This window comes from Papio anubis, chromosome 1 (assembly GCF_008728515.1).
Source record: "Papio anubis isolate 15944 chromosome 1, Panubis1.0, whole genome shotgun sequence".
In the NCBI taxonomy this organism is placed as follows: domain Eukaryota; kingdom Metazoa; phylum Chordata; class Mammalia; order Primates; family Cercopithecidae; genus Papio; species Papio anubis.
This window is the reverse complement of record NC_044976.1, coordinates 149,480,030-149,497,884: the sequence shown is the minus strand read 5'-3', so window position 1 is coordinate 149,497,884 and position 17,855 is coordinate 149,480,030. Positions and strand designations below refer to the sequence as shown.

Here is a 17,855-nt window from a genome sequence, read left to right as displayed (position 1 = left end):
CGCCTCGGCCTCCGAAAATGCTGGGATTTTAGGCGTGAGCCACTGTACCCAGCCATTACTGAGAACTTTTAAAGGGGAAAGGGAAGACCGATGAAAGACTAGGGATCTCCACATTTAAGTAGTGGGTAAGGGAGTCAGGTATAACACTTTAATTGAAAGTCAGGATCTTTAAGAAGATAAATAAATGGAATATCTGATGTGAAAAAAAACTACAGCCAACTTTATTGAAGTAAGATTGTTTAGGATTCTTGCTGTTTATTAGTAATTCAACCTTATTTTCTATCAAACAGTAGGATTTTGTTTAGTATTTGTGAGTTTTTTTTTTTTTTTTTTTTTGTATTTTATTGTATACTAACAAAATACAAACATTTAGTCCAGTGCAGTGGCTCGCTTATGCTTGTAAACACAGCACTTTGGGAGGCTGAGGTGGGAGAAACACTTGACGCCAAGAGTTCAAGACCAGCCTGGGCAGCATAGCAAGGACCCATCTCTACAAAAAGTACTAAAAATAAAAATAAAAAAATTAGCCAGGCATGGTGGCATGAGCCTTTAGGTCCAGCTACTCAGGAGGCTGAGGTGAGAGGATCGCTTGAGCCCAGGAGTTCAAGACTGAAGTGAGCCATGATCACCACTGCATTTCAGCCTGGTTTGACAGAGCAACACCTTGTCTCAAAATAAATAAATAAATCCAGTTGGACTAATTAGATTGTCACTGAGTATATAATTTAAACTTATATCAGGGTATTGAAGCTAAAAGCAAATATAAATATAACCTACAGTTGCCTTCATTTCTTTCCCCTTGCCTAATATATGTTCTCAGGGAAGAACCAAATGTGTAGTAGGAAAGATAAGTTTGGCCCTAATATAGTAGTTGGGTTTTCTTTCATCACTCTGTAGTAGAAGACCTCTCAAAAGGAATTAGGAAATTTCGATTGTTACAGAGTTTTTTTTTTTTTTTTCTTTAAAGAGAATAAAAGCCTTCAATTTTTTTTTTTTTTTTTTTTTTTTTGAGACAGAGTTGGCTGGGCACAGTGGCTCACGCCTGTAACCCCAGCACTTTGGGAGGCCAAGGCGGGTGGATCACCTGAGGTCAGGAGTTTAAGAACAGTCTGGCCAACATGGTGAAACCCCGTCTCTGCTAAAAATACAAAAATTAGCCAGGTGTGGTGGTGGATACCTGTAATCCCAACTGCTTGGGAGGCTGAGGCCAGAAAATTGCTTGAAGAACCTGGGAGGCGGAGATTGCAGTGAGCCAAGATTGTGCCACTGCACTCCAGGCTGGGCGACAGAATGAGACCCTGTCTCAAAAAAAAGAAAAAAAAATAAGAGTCTGTCTCTTTTCCCAGGCTGGAGTGCAGTGGCGTAATCATAGCTCACCGCAGCCTTGGCCTCCTGGGCACAAGCTATCCTCCTGCCTAAGCCTCCTGAGTAGGTAGAACTACAAGCATGCACCACCATGCCCGATTAATTTTTTCATTTTCTTTTTTTTAAGAGGTGGAGCCTTGCTTATTGCCCAGGCTGGTCTCAAACTCCTGACCTCAAGCAGTCCTCCTGTCTCGGCCTCCCAGAGTGCTGGTTTTACATGCATGGGCCACCATGTCCGGCCTCAAAAAAATTTAAAGATTGGCTATAGAGAGAACATTAATCAAAATGAAATTGGCTTAAACTCCCACAGACAATAAAAGGAAGTGATAGTTTGAGAACATAAATATTAATTACTGGTGGACTTCTTCAAGGTTTTTTTTTGTTTTTTAATCATTTAAAAAGTTCAGGGAGAAAAAGCAGTATTTCCTACTGTTACTGATTTCAAATGGCTTATATTCAAGAATTTTTAGAGTCGGGAATTAATCTCTAAAATTGTTGACAGATATTGAAAGTCTCAAATATTTGAGTCAAATTTGCTATATACTAATAAATTATGTGATTTAATTTCTTTGCCCAAGTAAAAAGGTGTGTGTTTGTTGTTGCTTTCTTAAATTTATTTTGATTTCTGTATGCACATAGTAGGTGTATATTGTTGGTTTCTTAAAAATTTATGAGTACTTAATTTAATATCTAAGTAATACTTGAGTCATCTTACCCATTTAGACTCTTGAAGCTCTTCTGAATATTTGTTATATACAGTTAATTTTATTAGTAGCTACAAGGTTAACTTTTTCTTTTACTACTGACAATAATAAGTGTGATCTCAAGGACAAATTCTATGCTCTTGTGAGATATATTTGTTTTCAAATTTTATCGATGGCTTGCTGCTACTCTTTGTGAAATTGATGTCCATCAAACTGTTTATTCGCTTTGCCCTCAAGTACTGGCTTTGAGTTCTGGCTGATGAAATTTTAGGTTATTCTTATTAAGTCTTATGGTTATAGTAATTGACTATTAGCAGTAATTTGTGTACCAAAGATGCAACTTCATAAGAATAGTTGGGAATTTGCTTGCAATTTCTTGTCTTATCCTCTACCTCTGGAATAGTTTATCTCAAAATGATCAGCCCCTTAGTAGTTGGGCCTTAAATATTTATTAAACTACTTGGTCTATCAGTCTGTTCATTATTCTTTAAAAAATTGTAGATTGAGATCACAGTCTATCCTTTGCTAGAGAAAAAGGATATATATTACCTTAGTACTAAGATAATGCAAAGCATGAAATTATAAATACTGTATTTCACTGGATCTAAAATGAAGAACATCCTGATTTCAAGGTGGTTAATATGTTTTTTAAAAGTCTCAAAGTAGATGAGATGAAATACAGTAAATTAAAACATCAAGAAGTATTATAAACACATTTATAATAATAGTGAAGGCATTCTACCCTCGCCCACCTCTCCCTTAGTGTGGTATGTATAAGAATGGAGATATTTTACCAAACTCTGAGTTATAAGGCAAGTATAGAATATGGCCAGGTTGGAATATGGGAGGAATTGTAGAAAGATGAAATGAATCAAATTAAAGATAAGTAGAATTAATAACTTTTTCCCTCGAATTCCCTTTACTCCCTTCCTCTATATTCTCCCCTTCCCTTCTGTCTTTTTTTTTTTTTTCTTTTTTTTGGAGACAGGGTCTGGCTCTGTCACCCAGGTTGGAGTGCAGTGGTACGATCTTGGCTCACTGCAACCTCCACCTTCTGGGCTCCAGCAATTCTCCTGCCTCAGTCTCCCCAGTAGTTGGGACCACAAGTATGCACCATGACGCCTGGCTAATTTTTATGTTTTTGTAGAGATGGGGTTTCACCATGTTGCCCAGGCTGGTCTTGAACTCCTGACTTCAGACAATCTGCCCCCTCGGCCTCCCAAAGTGCTGAGATTACAGGTGTGAACCACTTCGCCTGGCCCCCTCTTTCTTTTTGAGTAAAATTCGGAAAGAACAATTTATGATTTAAAGAAGATTAATCCAGAGGCTATATCTAATCTTCAGGAGCTTAGGTCTGAGGAAGTCAAAGTTATTGGATAAGAGAAAAGAGAGAAACAAACACCTGCCTTCTTTGTATCTTGGAGAGGTTTATAGATTTTGAACTAAGCTTACAGCTATAACTTTTTTCTTAAAGTGATCTTTAAAATATTTCATTTTGAATTGTCGAATTCATTTACACATACAACAAAGAACGTAAAACTATTTTTTCATTACAGATCAGTGCTAACATCTTCCGTACACTTCCTCCAAGTGATAATCCGGATTTTGATCCAGAAGAGGATGAACCCACGCTTGAGGCCTCTTGGCCTCACATACAGGTATGGAACATAATTACATATTGGCAGTTTTTATATTTATGCTATTCTGCAGAAATCATGGTTTTCTCATTTAGATTCTGAGTGTCTGTGTAAAATATTTAACTTTTATGGTTTTCTTAACATTATTTTCTTTCATGCAAATACTGTTTTTCAATGTTTTTTCATTGTAATAAAATACACTTAATATATATTTACCATTTAAACCATTTTAAAGTGTACAATTCAGTAGCACAAAGTACATTCGCCATGCTGTACAACCCATCACCACTCTTCAATTCTGTAACTTTTCGATCACCCCAAATGGAATCCCCATTGGCATTTAGCACTCACACCCCATTCCCCTCTCTTTACAGCCCCTGATAACTACCAATCTGCTTTCTGTCTCTGGATTTGCCTATTCTGGTATCTGCATATAAATGAAATTATGAAATATGTGGGCTTTTGTTTCTGGGTTCTTTCAGTTAGCATAATGTTTTCAAGGATCATAAATGTCGTCTGTGTCAATACTTCATTCCTTTTTATGGATGAATTATTCCATTGTATGGATATACCACATTTGTTTATCCACTTACCAGTTGATGGACATTTAAATTATTTCCATCATTTGGCTATTGTGAATAGAGCTGTTATGAACAGTTCTATGTATAAGTTTTTGCTTGAACCAATAAATTTTGATACATTATGTTTTCCTTTCTTTTTCTTCTTTTTTTTTTTTGAGACGGCATTTGGTTCTGTCACCCAGGCTGGAGTGGAGTGAAGTGGCGTGATCTTAGCTCACTGCAACCTCTGCCTCCTGGGTGCAAGCCATCCTCCCACCTCAGCCTCCTAAGTAGCTGCAACTACAGATGTGTGCCACGACACCTACTAATTTTTGTATTTTTAGTAGAGATGGGATTTCACCATGTTGCCCAGGCTGGTCTCGAACACCTGAGCTCAAGCAGCCCACCCACTTGGTTCCCAAAGTGCTGGGATTACAGGTGTGCACCACTACACCTGGCTCAAAATATTTTCTAATTTCCTAAGTGATTTTTCTTTTGATCCATTAGTTATTTAGGAATGTGTTAATTTCTACCTATTTGTGACTTTCCCAGATTTCCTTGTTATTAATTTCTAATTTTATTCCAGTATGTTTAGAGAATATACTTTTTTTCTTAAAGTTTTTCTTTTTTACTGCCTCTATAATTGCAGAATGGAGAATATGTTTTGTATGATTTCAATCCTTTTAAACTTACTGAGACTTATACAGTGGCTTAATATACAGTCTGTCCTGGAGAATGTTTTATGTGTGCTTAAGAAGAATGTGTGTTCTGTTACCGTTAAGTACAGTGTTCTGTAGAAGTCTGTTAGGTCTGGTTGGTTTATGGTGCTGTTTAAGTTTTCTATTTCCTTGTTAATCTTCTGTCTGTTCTGTTATTTTAAAGGGGGACTGAAGTCTCTATTATTGAATTGTCTGTTTCTCTCTTCATTTCTGTAAGTTCTTGCTTCATGTATTTTAGGACCCTGTTGATAAGTGTATATAAGTTTATAATTGTTATATATTCTTTATAGATGGCCCTGAAAAGGTCCTTTGTCTCTAGTCACAATTTCTGTGTTAATTTTGTCTGATACTAGTGTAGCCACTCCAGCTGTCTTTTGGTTACTCTTGGTATGATATATCTTTTCCATCCTTTTATTTTTAATCTATTTGAATCTAAAGTGTGTTTCTTGTGAACAGCATGCAGTTGGATCATGTTTTGAAAATAATTTCTACAGTCTCTGCCTTTTTGATTAGAGTGTTTGACCATTTATATTTAATGTAATTACTGGTAAGGTAGGCTTTACAACTGCCATTTTGCCATTTGTTTTCTGTGACTTATGTCTTTTTTATTCCTCCACTTTTCCGCTACTTTTTTTGTGTTAAATAGGTGTTTTCTAGGGTGCCATTTTCATTTCTTTGTTTCTTTAACTATATTTAACTTTTTTTTTTTTACTTCCTTTCCTTTTCCTTTTCCTTTCCTTTCCTTCCTTCTCTCTCTCTCTGTTTCTCTCTCTCTCTCTCTCTCTTCCTCTCTCTCTTTCTTTCTCTCTCTCTCTCTCTCTATCCTGGGGATTACAGTTAGCATTCTGAGACAATCTAGTTTGGTTTAATACTAACCTAATTTCAATAGTATACAAAATTTTGGCACAGTATACATGTATTCACTCCCCACTTTTTTGTGATATTGTCATACAAATTATACCTCTACACATCATGTGCTCACCAACACAGTTTTGCAGTAATTGCTTTATGCAGTTGGCCTTGTAAAGGAGGAAAGTAAGAGTTATAAATAAAAATACATTTATACTGTCTTTTATATTTACTTGTGTATTTATCTTTACATGTGCTCTTTATTTCTCTTTGTGGATTTGAGACACTGTATGGCGTCCTTTTATTTCTTCAAAAGCCTGAAGGAATTTTTTTTTTTGAGATGGAGTCTCGCTTTGTTGCCCAGGCTGGAGTGCAGTGGTGTGATCTAGGCTCACTGCAAGCTCTACCTCCTGGGTTCACACCATTCTCCTGCCTTAGCCTCCTGAGTAGCTGGGACTACAAGTGCCTGTCACCACACCTGGCTAATTTTTTGTATTTTTTGTAGAGATGGGGTTTCACCATGTTAGCCAGGATGGTCTCTGTCTCCTGACCTCGTGATCTGCCCACCTCAGCTTCCCGCCTAAAGGAATTTCTTTAGTATTTCTTGTAGGGCAGGTTGGCTAATGACAAATTCTTTCAGTGTTTATCTAGGAATGTCTTAATTTCCTCTTCATTTTTGAAGGAGAGTTTTGCTGGATATAGAATTCTTGGCTAACAGTCTTTTTCTTTCAACATGTCATCCCATTTGTCTTCTTACATCCATGGTTTTCTGATGACAGGTTAGCCATTAGTCTTACTGAGGATTTCATTATGTATGTGAAAAGTCATTTTTCTCTTGCTGCTATAAACGTTATCTCTTTAAGTTTTGTCAGTTTGATTATGATGTATCTAGGTGTGGATCTTCTTGACTTTATTCTACTTGTTGTTTATTGAGTTACAATTAGAATTCATTATGTAAACTAATGTTTCATAATCTTTGAGTTATTTTTGGTCATTATTCAAATATTTTTCCTGCCCTTTTTCTCTCATCTTCTGGGACTCCCATTTATGTGTATGTTGCTATAATTGCTGGTGTCCCACAGGTCTCTGGGGCTCTGTTCAATTTTCTTCATTTATATATGGATTCTAGGTATTAATGCCAATTAATTTGCTGATTTTTTTAAAAAATTTTGCAAGTACTTATATTTTGTAGTGACCTTTACATTTTCTGTTATTATAAAAAGATGAGAGAGGCTGGGCGTGGTGGCTCATGCCTGTAATCTCAGCACTTTAGGAGGCCGAGCTGGGCGGATCACCTTAGGTCAGGAGTTCGAGACCAGCCTAACATGGAGAAACCCGTCTCTACTAAAAATACAAAATTAGCTGGGCATGGTGGCACATGCCTGTAATCCCAGCTACTCAGGAGGCTGAGGCAGGAGAATCGCTTGAACCCAGGAGGCGGAGGTTGTGGTGAGCCGAGATAGCGCCATTGCACTCCAGCCTGGACAACAAGAAAGAAACTCCGTCTCAAAAAAAAAAAAAAAGATGAGAGAAAGAAAATTATATTTTATATCATTTGGGATACTTTATGCAGTATTCTGCCTCATTATTTATTAATTTATTCATTCTGTGTAGCACCTATACATCCAAATAAGATGGAGAGGAGTCGTAGGATTAGTGAAAACTGATAACAATTTTAAGATCTGTCAGCACATTAGAGCTTACAGAACTAGAAAATCCAAAGTGGTAAATTATTTTTTAATAGAACTGTACACAAGTTTATATGAAATTTTGTTCCATAGTTGGTATAAAATTAATAATGCTGTATTTGATATGCAAAGGTTTTACAAATTCTCATTAGCTGGTAAGTTGATAAGCTGATAATGAAAAATTCTCATTAGCTGGTTTTTTAATCAGATGTAGTTGAATGGTCTGAAAGAGACCCCTTGGTCTTTGAATTTTTAAAATTAAAGAAAGTGTTTTCATTAGGATATATTTATATGCTCATGGAAAGTAACAGTGGAAATTGAGCCAAGTAGACAATATGCTTTCCATTTTTAACTGGTATGATTTGAGGTTTTATTTAAATTCCCTGAAACCAGTGGTTCTTAACATTTTAGGAGGTGCTAAGTTGCTTTCAAAATATGATTTTTTATTTTTTATTTATGTATTTATTTTTGAGATGGAGTCTCACTGTGTTGCCCAGGTTGGCGTGCAGTGGCGTGATCTTGGCTCACTGCAACCACCACCTCCCAAGTTCAAATGATTCTCCTGCCTCAGCCTCTTGAGTAGCTGGGACTACAGGTGCTTGCCACCATGCCCAGCTAATTTTTGTATTTTTAGTAAAGATGTTGGCCAGGCATGTCTCAAACTCGGACCTCAAGTGATCCATCCACCTCAGCCTCCCAAAGTGCTGGGATTACAGACATGAGCCACTGTGTCCATCCCAAAATATGATTTTTGAGAAGTAGTTCTCTCTCAAGACAAATTCCCAGAGATACAAGAAATTCTCATTCATCTATGGTGCCTTGATTAAAAGGCTCTGCCCCAGATATATATGTTCATAGTTAAAAAATCCTTCCAAAAACCAAAATTTCTAGAAACCAAAATTTGGCATACAGTTTTTAAATTTGGCAATTAAATGGTCTAAGGACATCAGAAACTGGTAGATACTGAAGTGACCTGATTTATAGGATTTGTCAGTACATGTAGCTACATTATTAATCATCTTAAGTTTTTTTAGATGGAATATTAAAGCTACTCTGACAGATTATAGGGAATTGTAGCACTGAAGAAATTTGCTCAATGAAAGTTTCTTCTGCTGTTATAATGTGTGCTTAATTCACCTGGAATTCTTTTGTTTTGTACTAACAGTTTACATTTTACATTTAGCTTATGAGATCCTAGATACTAGAAATTAATTTGTTATGGTGGAAAATAAACATTAGTTGTTAATGAGGGAGAGTAATTACAAGTAATCTCAAAACCTTTCAAGCCTTTGTTTTCCCCACCCTTTTCATGAATTTTCTAAACATGTGCTAATAAAAGTTTATCTCTTTTTACTTATTCTTATACTGTAATGGAAATACTAATGAGCAATGAAATAATGGAATAAAAAGAGATAAAGGAACACAAGGAAGGTCATTTCAGTATTAGGGGATAGGTTATATCTTCTAATTTATTAAGTGTAGTATCATATGGTAACTATTAACGTACAACAGTTTTAAATTATTTTCTCATTTCTTTCCTAAGTATTATTGCTTTCTATTGAGGACTAACAATATATTAATTTTCTGCACTTTTAGATAATTAGGACACTTGGCTGCTGTACTAGCCTGGAATACAGGCAGATTGTGTATTTTCACTTTCTTTTATTAATTACTTTAATGGCACAGATAATTAAGATTTAATTGTGTAGGATAGTGCCTAGAACATAGATCTTTTTAGGAATAACTTGTGTTTTAGGGATTAGAGAGCTTTTCTGTTTGGGCAATATAATTAGAAATTTAAACTGGCAACATACATGTTTTACAGTGTACACCTTTACATTCAAATAACTCTTGGCCATATACTATATTTTAAATATTTTCACGGGCTAAGAATCCAAAATGGTAGGAATCATAGCCTAATGCACTAACTTTATAGGCACAAAAATAAAAAGGAATATCTTTTATATAAGGTGAAGAAATACTTTTATTGCTTTGGCCTTTTTAATTGTGAATAGTTATTATCTTTTTAGTTCTTATGAATGAAAGAGCAGAGGAAAAAAACCTAGGCTGACTGTATTTAAACTATTCAAGGTTTATGCAGAATCTATTGTTTTCACAAGGATTACAGAGAAAAACAGATTCTTAAAAAACTAAGATTTTGTTAATGTTTACCTTATCCCAGGCAATGTTCTTTTTGGGTGCTTAATATGTAATATATAGTTGAGTATGCATTAATTTTTATATGAATTCTTTTATATATTAAATCAGTTAAAAACCTTATTTACATTAGTTTCCTCTTAATAGAGGTTGGAAAACATTGGTCACCTGTATTACTTGAAAGCAGCCTCTTAGGTACTTGTAGATCATTAAAGTTTGCTTCTCAGTCTTTGCCTCTCTGAACCAAACATTTCTATTCCTTTCGCTTTCTGTATAGGTCTTATTTTTCAGATACTTTAATCATCCATGCTGTTTTCTGTTGGAACTTCTCCCAAGTCTTTTTAATGGTGAAAACCAGAATTTTATGTTTTATTTTAACTCCTTTAGGAAAGACATGGTCAGAACTGAGTAGGAGGGTAAGATTACACTCCTCAATTCCCTATACTTTTTAGTTATCTTTCATTTTTTAGGGTATTTTTGGTGTACAGAAGTAGAAGGACTAGCCATACATTGAACATAGGTGAAGTTTGTCCTTTTTATTAGTGAACTGAATTCATTGGTGAAATGTGTGTTTTTCTTTGCAACATTGTTTCTTAGATTCTTGGAGCAAGTTATTTGTATAGAAGACCATAGAAGGCTGGGCGCAGTGGCTCACACCTGTAATCCCAGCACTTTGGGAGGCTGAGGCAGGTGGATCATGAGGTCAGGAGTTCAAGACCAGCTTGAACAACATGGTGAAACCCCGTCTCTACTAAAAATACAAAAATTAGCCAGGCGTGGTGGTGCACGCTTCTAATCCCAGCTACTCAGGAGGCTGAGGCAGGAGAATGGCTTGAACCCAGGAGGTGGAGGTTGCAGTGAGCCAACATTGCGCCATTGCACTCCAGCCTGGGTGACAGAGCAAGACTGTCTCCAAAAAAAAAAAAAAAGAAAGAAAGAAAAAAGAAAATAAGACCATAGAAAAACTTCAGTGACTACATAGAAACACAACCTCTTAACAAATGTGATTTCCATTCATTCAGTAAGCATCTGTTGTGCGTCAAGCATTTTTGTAAACATTGAGGGTAAAGTACTGAACTAAGCAAAATCCCTTACATCCTAGCAGAGAAGAACAAAATAATAATAAAATAATTGGCATACATTCTATGTTAGGGTGTGATACATTTTTAAAAATGTAGGATGGGGTATATAGAGAGTGACACTGGGACAGGATAAATTTTATAAATTTTATAGAAGCATAATCTCGATTATTCCATTTTGAAATTTCCAGCTCTGTAGATCACTAGTGTTTCTTCTACCTCTATTTGGGATAACTATTCAATAATTTTTTTTTTTTCTTTTTTTTTGAGATAGAGTTTTGCTCTTGTTGCCCAGGCTAGAGTGCAATGGAGTGATCTCGGCTCACTGCAACCTCTGCCTCTCAGGTTCAAGTGATTCTCCTGCCTCAGCCTCCCAAGTAGCTGGGATTACAGGCATGCGCCACCATGTCTGGCTAATTTTGTATTTTTAGTAGAGATGGGGTTTCTCCATGTTGGTCAGGCTGGTCTCGGACTCCTGACCTCAGGTGATCCACCTGCCTCGGGCTCCCAAAGTGCGGGGATTACAGGTGTGAGCCACTGCACCCGGCCCTCAATATGTATTTAAGTAACTTTTTGTCATCATCTCTTTAGTGGTGCTAAGTTGGCAGCATAACAGCATTTTGCTGCTAATTTTGACTGATCACCTAATGTTCACTGTGTCAGGTAAATAATGTAGATGAAAACTATGAAAGAAATTATATGTGGTATTCGTGAATGGCACAGGTTTCAATTTATATATACGGTTTAGAGAATTCTGTTTGATTTGTAGCTTGATGTCATAAAAGTCTCCCATAGGACAGGCTATTACTCTGAAAACTATTAAGCCTTAGGCCCTATATTTCTGATGAAGATCTTAAGAAGGGAGAGTAGATAGGCTAATACATGCTACATTTGGCTCATGTTTAACCTGATCCCACCTTATGATGGAATCTCCAGGGATTTGCATAAAGATTTGGAGTCTATAATTCCATACCATCAACCTATACTCTGCACTCTCTTGATCTCAAGACATGCTGCTTAAAAAGACAAAAAAAAAAAAGCCAGGCATGGTGGCTTACACCTGATTTCCCAGCACGTTAGGATGCTGAGGTGGGTGGATAGCTTGAGCCCGGGAGTTCGAGACCAGCCTGGGCAACATGGTGAAACTCTGTCTCTAAAAATAAATAAATATATATATTTTTAAATCAAGACATGCTGCTACCTTTCTATAAAATAAAAGCCATCCTCTTCCTGAGGATCCAGAATCGAAACAAATACAGGGCTCAAGTTGCATATCCTCCTTAAAGCTTTTCCTACCTTTTCCACAGTGATACAGCCCTTTTCTAAATAGCTCCTGCACTTATAGTCTGTGCCACGAAATATAATTATTGTGTAGTGAATGGGCTTTTTAAGCCATACTATCCCTAATGTCTGTTCATACTATACGTAGCCCAGTACTGGACATGAAAATAGGCATTGAGTGAGTAAGTTGTGCCATTAATGAAACTGCATAGCAGTCCATGAGACTGTGCCGACTTTTCAGAGCACTCCGTGATCAGTTTTGTGTATCTTTTTGCATGTGTATACCCCAAAGCAAAATTATCTGTTATCTTTATTGTTGTTTGATTAGAAGATTGTCTATGAATAAAAACTTAAATTGCTATCAAGTTTTATTTCTTGTTATATCCTTAATTTATAATAAACACAAAATATTAGGTAACATTAGACCAGATAAGCATCACTCCTTTTCCACAGTTGGGCAGAGATACATCAGGCAAAACTGTATTTGCTCAGATCCCCAAACCATTGTTAGCCATAGAATGTTACTGAACTCACTGTAATAAAAATGTGTTGTTACTTGGTGAATGATAAGGCCTAGATCTGGTAGTGCTTTTGTTTGCTATAACGTCTATTAATTTAGCGTAGCAATCTTTCTTTTCCCTTTTCTTCCTTCTGCATCTAACTGGCTACCTAAATGTTTATTGAATGACTGTTTTTGCTTTGGGATAGAATCCTCCTTTTTAATTTTTAGGGTGTTAAATTGATATAGTATTGTTTAATAGCTAATAAGATACATTTTGGTCTAAGTTTCTGCCTTTTTATAGCTATTAGGTTACAATAAAAAAAACTTTAGTCATATTTGCCTTTCTCCTTGAAAGCAGGTGTGATAGTGACAAGCTCAACCAAGTATTTAATTCTGATTTGTGGTAGCAAATGCACATTTCCTATTACTTGTAGGTTGCTTGGCACTTTTATAGAAGGCCTGCTGTGACTTCTAGTTTATTTGCTGTGGTTGGTACACAGACATTTCTTCCCTAGCCCTGTACTTATGTAATTTGGTTCATTATTTCTCAAGTGTGGATAGGATATGCTGGTTTTGATTTAATTAGTTTTCCTACTGTGGTTTTATAGAAAGACCAGAAGTTTTTCTTTTCCTTTCTTTTTAAAAATTAATAATACAGTGCCTGTCTTTTTTTTTTTTTTTTTGAGACGGAGTCTCACTTTGTCGCCCAGGCTGGAGTGCAGTGGCCGGATCTCAGCTCACTGCAAGCTCCGCCTCCCAGGTTCACGCCATTCTCCTGCCTCAGCCTCCAAGTAGCTGGGACTACAGGCGTGCACCACCACGCCTGGCTAATTTTTTGTATTTTTAGTGGAGACGGGGTTTCACTGTGTTAGCCAGGATGGTCTTGATCTCCGGACCTTGTGATCTGCCCACCTCGGCCTCCCAAAGTGCTGGGATTACAGGCGTGAGCCACCGCGCCTGGCTACGCTGCCTGTCTTATCTGGGGGTTGTTGACTCTGCATTTAAGAGACTCTGTAGTGATTAAATTGAGATAGGTAGTAGTCCACTGGGAAGGAGCCTGTTACTAGTGAGTATGGATTACAAAATAGGAATATATTTCATTAAGAAATATTTAATTTTATAGGCATTGTCCTTCTTTTCTAGCTCCTGTAATTTAATGTTTTGCATCAAGTTATGTAAAGCAATAAATAAATCTCAAAGTTTATCATGTTAGGAAACCAAATTGTGAATATATAGTTTCTGGGTTTATTTATTTATTTATTTATTTATTTTTGAGACAGAGTCTCACTTTGTTGCCCAGGCTGGAGTGCAGTGACACAGCACAATCGCGGCTCACTGCAGCCTTGACCTCCAGACTCCAGGGGTCTTCCTACCTCAGCCTCCCAGTAGCTGGGACAATAGACACACGCCACCATGCCTGGCTAATTTTTTGATTATTTGTATAGACAGAGGTCTCACCATGTTGTCCAGGGTGGTCTCAGACTCCTGGGCTCAAGTGATTCTCCCACCTCCGCTTCCTAAAGTATGTTAGGAGTACAGGCATGAATTTTTTTAAAAAAATTTTTTTATCAACTCATTACATTTTCAGATCTCATTATGAGATCTGAAATCTCCCTACTAAGTTGGTAAGAACAGGTGTGTTTTTAATATGAAGTGATAATTTAGGGTAATATTTTATAGCCATCATCTTAGCTTTTATTTGACTTTCTCTCATAGTTGGTATATGAATTCTTCTTGAGATTTTTGGAGAGCCCTGATTTCCAGCCTAGCATTGCAAAGCGATACATTGATCAGAAATTCGTACAACAGGTAAGGAACTCTTTTGTCTTAGATTCTCTTATATTCATCTTAGCAATGATTTATTAACTTATGATTAAAATAGAGTAGTCTTTCAAAACTTTAATGGTTTATTTTAATTTGACAGCACTTAATATTACTGCCAAACAATTAGAATAAAAGTGAAGTGGCTCTGAGAATATGAGTATTTTTATCAAGGGTAAGCGTCTAATGAAGTCAATCAGGTTATCCTATTTAATCCTAAAGTATCATAGTTATTTTATAAATACCAGAAAAACAAGCCTTTCTGCAGTATCTATGAAAATTTGGTATGACCATTCAATCCAAGGGAAATCTTTTGTTTTACATTTGTAAGTCTTTGAACTTGACATATATTTTAAGCGTTGGGACTTTGAAATGACAGGGGAAAAAAGGAATAGAATCATTGTGAGGAATTTGGGCTTTAGGCTCCTTTCCTGTCATTAAGTATCAATTACCTTTCCCTTTTTCTTTCCTTTTTGCACCTAAGCATCCCACCACCCAATTTCTAAACCACAGATAAAATGGAATCATTAAGAATATAAGGAGGTAAAGTTAATTGTGATGCCTTTTTTCTTTATATAAACTGGTTATTAGCTGTTATTTTTAGAACCTACATATTCACAATTTCTAAGAATATATTTTTATTTTCAAAACCTTTTCAAAAATTTAAAGGCCTCTTTTTTTTTTTTTTTTTTTGAGAGGGAGTCTTGCTCTGTTGCCCAGACTGGAGCGCAGTGGTGCAACCTCAGCTCACTTCATCCTCCACCTCCCAGGTTCAAGCAGTTCTCCTGCCTTAGCCTCCCAAGTAGCTGGAACTACAGGCATGCACCACGGGTATGCCCTGCTGATTTTTTTTTTTTTTTTTTTCTATTTCTAGTAGAGATGGGGTTTCACCATGTTGGCCAGGCTGGTCTTGAACTCCTGGCCTCAAGGGATCCTCCCGCCTCAGCCTCCTAAAGTGCTGGGATTACAGGTGTGAGGCACTGCACTGGCCTAAAGGCCCCTTTTTAACTATATGGAATTGGCCGGCCCCAAAGAAAATTGTGAAGTAGACTAAGCCTTTCTAGGCCTGAGTATGCAGGCCTCTTTAGGAATTTGATGCTGAGGCCAGGATTAAAATCATTGCAAGGACCTTTCCTATCCTTCAGACTACTTTGTATGTGCCCTATGATAAAGATTCTACGAATGTGAGTTTGGTATGTTTAGAGCTCATTTTTGGTCATTCGTAACTACCCTTGACCTCATATAAAGTATTCTGAGCAGTTGCTGTGAAAGATTGATAAATGAAGAACATTGTCAGCCTAAAATATTTCCTTGAACCATTGAAGTAGCTATTCATAAACTATAAAGAAATATTAGGTGTGTATTAACAGTAACATATACATTTTAATCATGACTAAAATTAGATTAAATGGAGTTATGTTATTTTGGTAATTGTAAATGAATGCCTGTTTATTTCCTTGTGCAGCTCTTGTGTGGGATACAGTAGGGAGGTCTAGTAATGCCATATGAAATTGTATTTAATACAATAACAGGTTGAGGGGAACAGTTGCCTTAGTGCTTTGTTAGTCTAGAGCTTGAGGTGTTTGGGCTGCTGTATTATTTTTTGTGTGTGTGGTGTGAGGGCAGCAAGAATAAAACTGGTGGAGCAGGATCTATTTCTACCTTCTACTTTAAATGTTTGAATTATCTGAGAAGCTAGGGCCCAGTAATTGCTTTTAGCAGTTTATATGGCTGTTTCTCTCTTGTTGCCCAGGCTGGAGTGCAGTGGCTGGATCTTGGCTCACTGCAACCTCTGCCTCCCAGGTTCAAGCGATTCTCCTGACTGAGCCTCCCAAGTAGCTGGGACTGCAGCTGTGCCGACATGCCTGGCTAATTTTTGTTTGTACTTTTAGTAGAGACAGGGTTTCACTATGTTGGTCAGGCCGGTATCAAATACCTGACCTCAAGTGATCTGCCCGCCTTGGCCTCTCAAAGTGCTGGGATTACAGTTGAGAGCCACTTTGCCTGGCTGCCATTTTTAATTAGAATAATTTGATCTGAACTTATTAGGTATAGTAACAAAAATTCTCATATTCCATAGATATTTTTTGCTGGAGTCTCATGAGGGCCTCAACAGCCTAGCAAACAAAGAATGGAAACTATAAGTATGTCAGTTGTTTTGGGAGATATAAATATGACTTAAGTCATCCACTGTGGTTTCAGATGCATGTGTTAGCAATTATATATAATTCAAAACAAAATGGAATAAGAACTTCTGATGAGGTTTAGAGCTTGCTATCTTTATTGTAATTATAAACACGAAAGTTCAGAACATAAAATTCCTTGACAGCTTTACAGATACTTGTACTCTAAAGAGAGTATTTTATATTTTTCTAAGAAAATCCAATGTTTAAAATATAATACTGTTTTTTTTGACAGAGGAAATTAAGTTTCTTTACCATTGTAAATGGAAATTTGAGATTTTGACTTTAACTTTTTCTAAAGTCTCTTCTCTCAGGTTTTGCTGAAAAGTTGTGCAGAATATAGGAGTGCACTGATTGGGCCAGTTGAGGTATAGGAGAGTGCTGATTGTGGAACTGGTTTAAAATTTTTTAGCTATTTGCTAAGCTGAAAAAGCTATAGACTGGTCATAGTGGCTCACGCCTATAATCCTGGCACTTTGGGACGCTGAGGAGGGCAGATTGCTTGAACTTAGGAGTTTGAGACCAGCCTGGGCAACATGGTGAAACCCCATCTCTACCAAAATATATAAATTAGCTGGGCGTGGTGGCATGCGTCTGTAGTCCCAGCTAGTTGGGAGACTGAGGCAGGAGGATCTCTTGACCCCAGGAGGTCGAGGCTGCAGTGAGTTGTGATTGCATCACTACCCTCCAGTCTGGGCTACAGAGCAAAACTCTGTCTTTAAAAAAAAAAAAAAAAATTGGCCTCATCTTTTATTCTAGTGTTATTTTATATCTGATTTCTATTCTATTAGTATGTATCTGCCAATATTTTATCCTAATAACTGAACGTTAATTTTTCAACTGTTGGCATGGTAACTATCTTGAATTTATTGTAAATTCACAAAAAGTAGTCTTAGTATGTGTACATCTTTCTATTAAACTAGAAATATACATTTACACATGGATTTTTTTAAACTATTTGATGACTTGCAATCTAAAAACTTAAAAGATTTTCCATGTAGTTTTGACTTTCAAAAAGCATTAAAAATCCCAAATTTTAACACTCCAAAATTGTGAGCCTGTTTAGTATTCAAGAGTAGGATGGAATTTTAAAATCAGTGGGAAGGTAAAGAAAAATCCACTTTTTGAAATATTTATATTTATTGTAAATGTCATATTTTGAAGTGAAATAAGTGAGAAGAAATATTCTCTAAGCTTTTCCTCAACTTCATTACTTAGCAAGAATAAAGTCAGTGTGGTAAGGCAGAACTCTAAAAAATTTTTAAAAGATGTCATGGATAATCTTTCAAATCAAAATTAGAATAAAGCTT

General features: G+C 36.5%; 1 protein-coding gene across 6 annotated transcripts in view; it reads left to right on the top strand.

Annotated features, from left to right (window-relative positions):
* Positions 1-17,855, top strand: part of PPP2R5A (protein phosphatase 2 regulatory subunit B'alpha) — a 74,915-nt gene that overhangs the window by 41,148 nt on the left and 15,912 nt on the right. For all 6 annotated transcript variants that reach the window (XM_003918785.3, XM_009199023.4, XM_009199020.4 and 3 more), the window contains exons 3-4: positions 3,626-3,727; positions 14,258-14,350. In XM_003918785.3, coding sequence (XP_003918834.1) covers positions 3,626-3,727; positions 14,258-14,350 — 195 coding nt within the window. The remainder of the gene's footprint in view (positions 1-3,625; positions 3,728-14,257; positions 14,351-17,855) is intronic.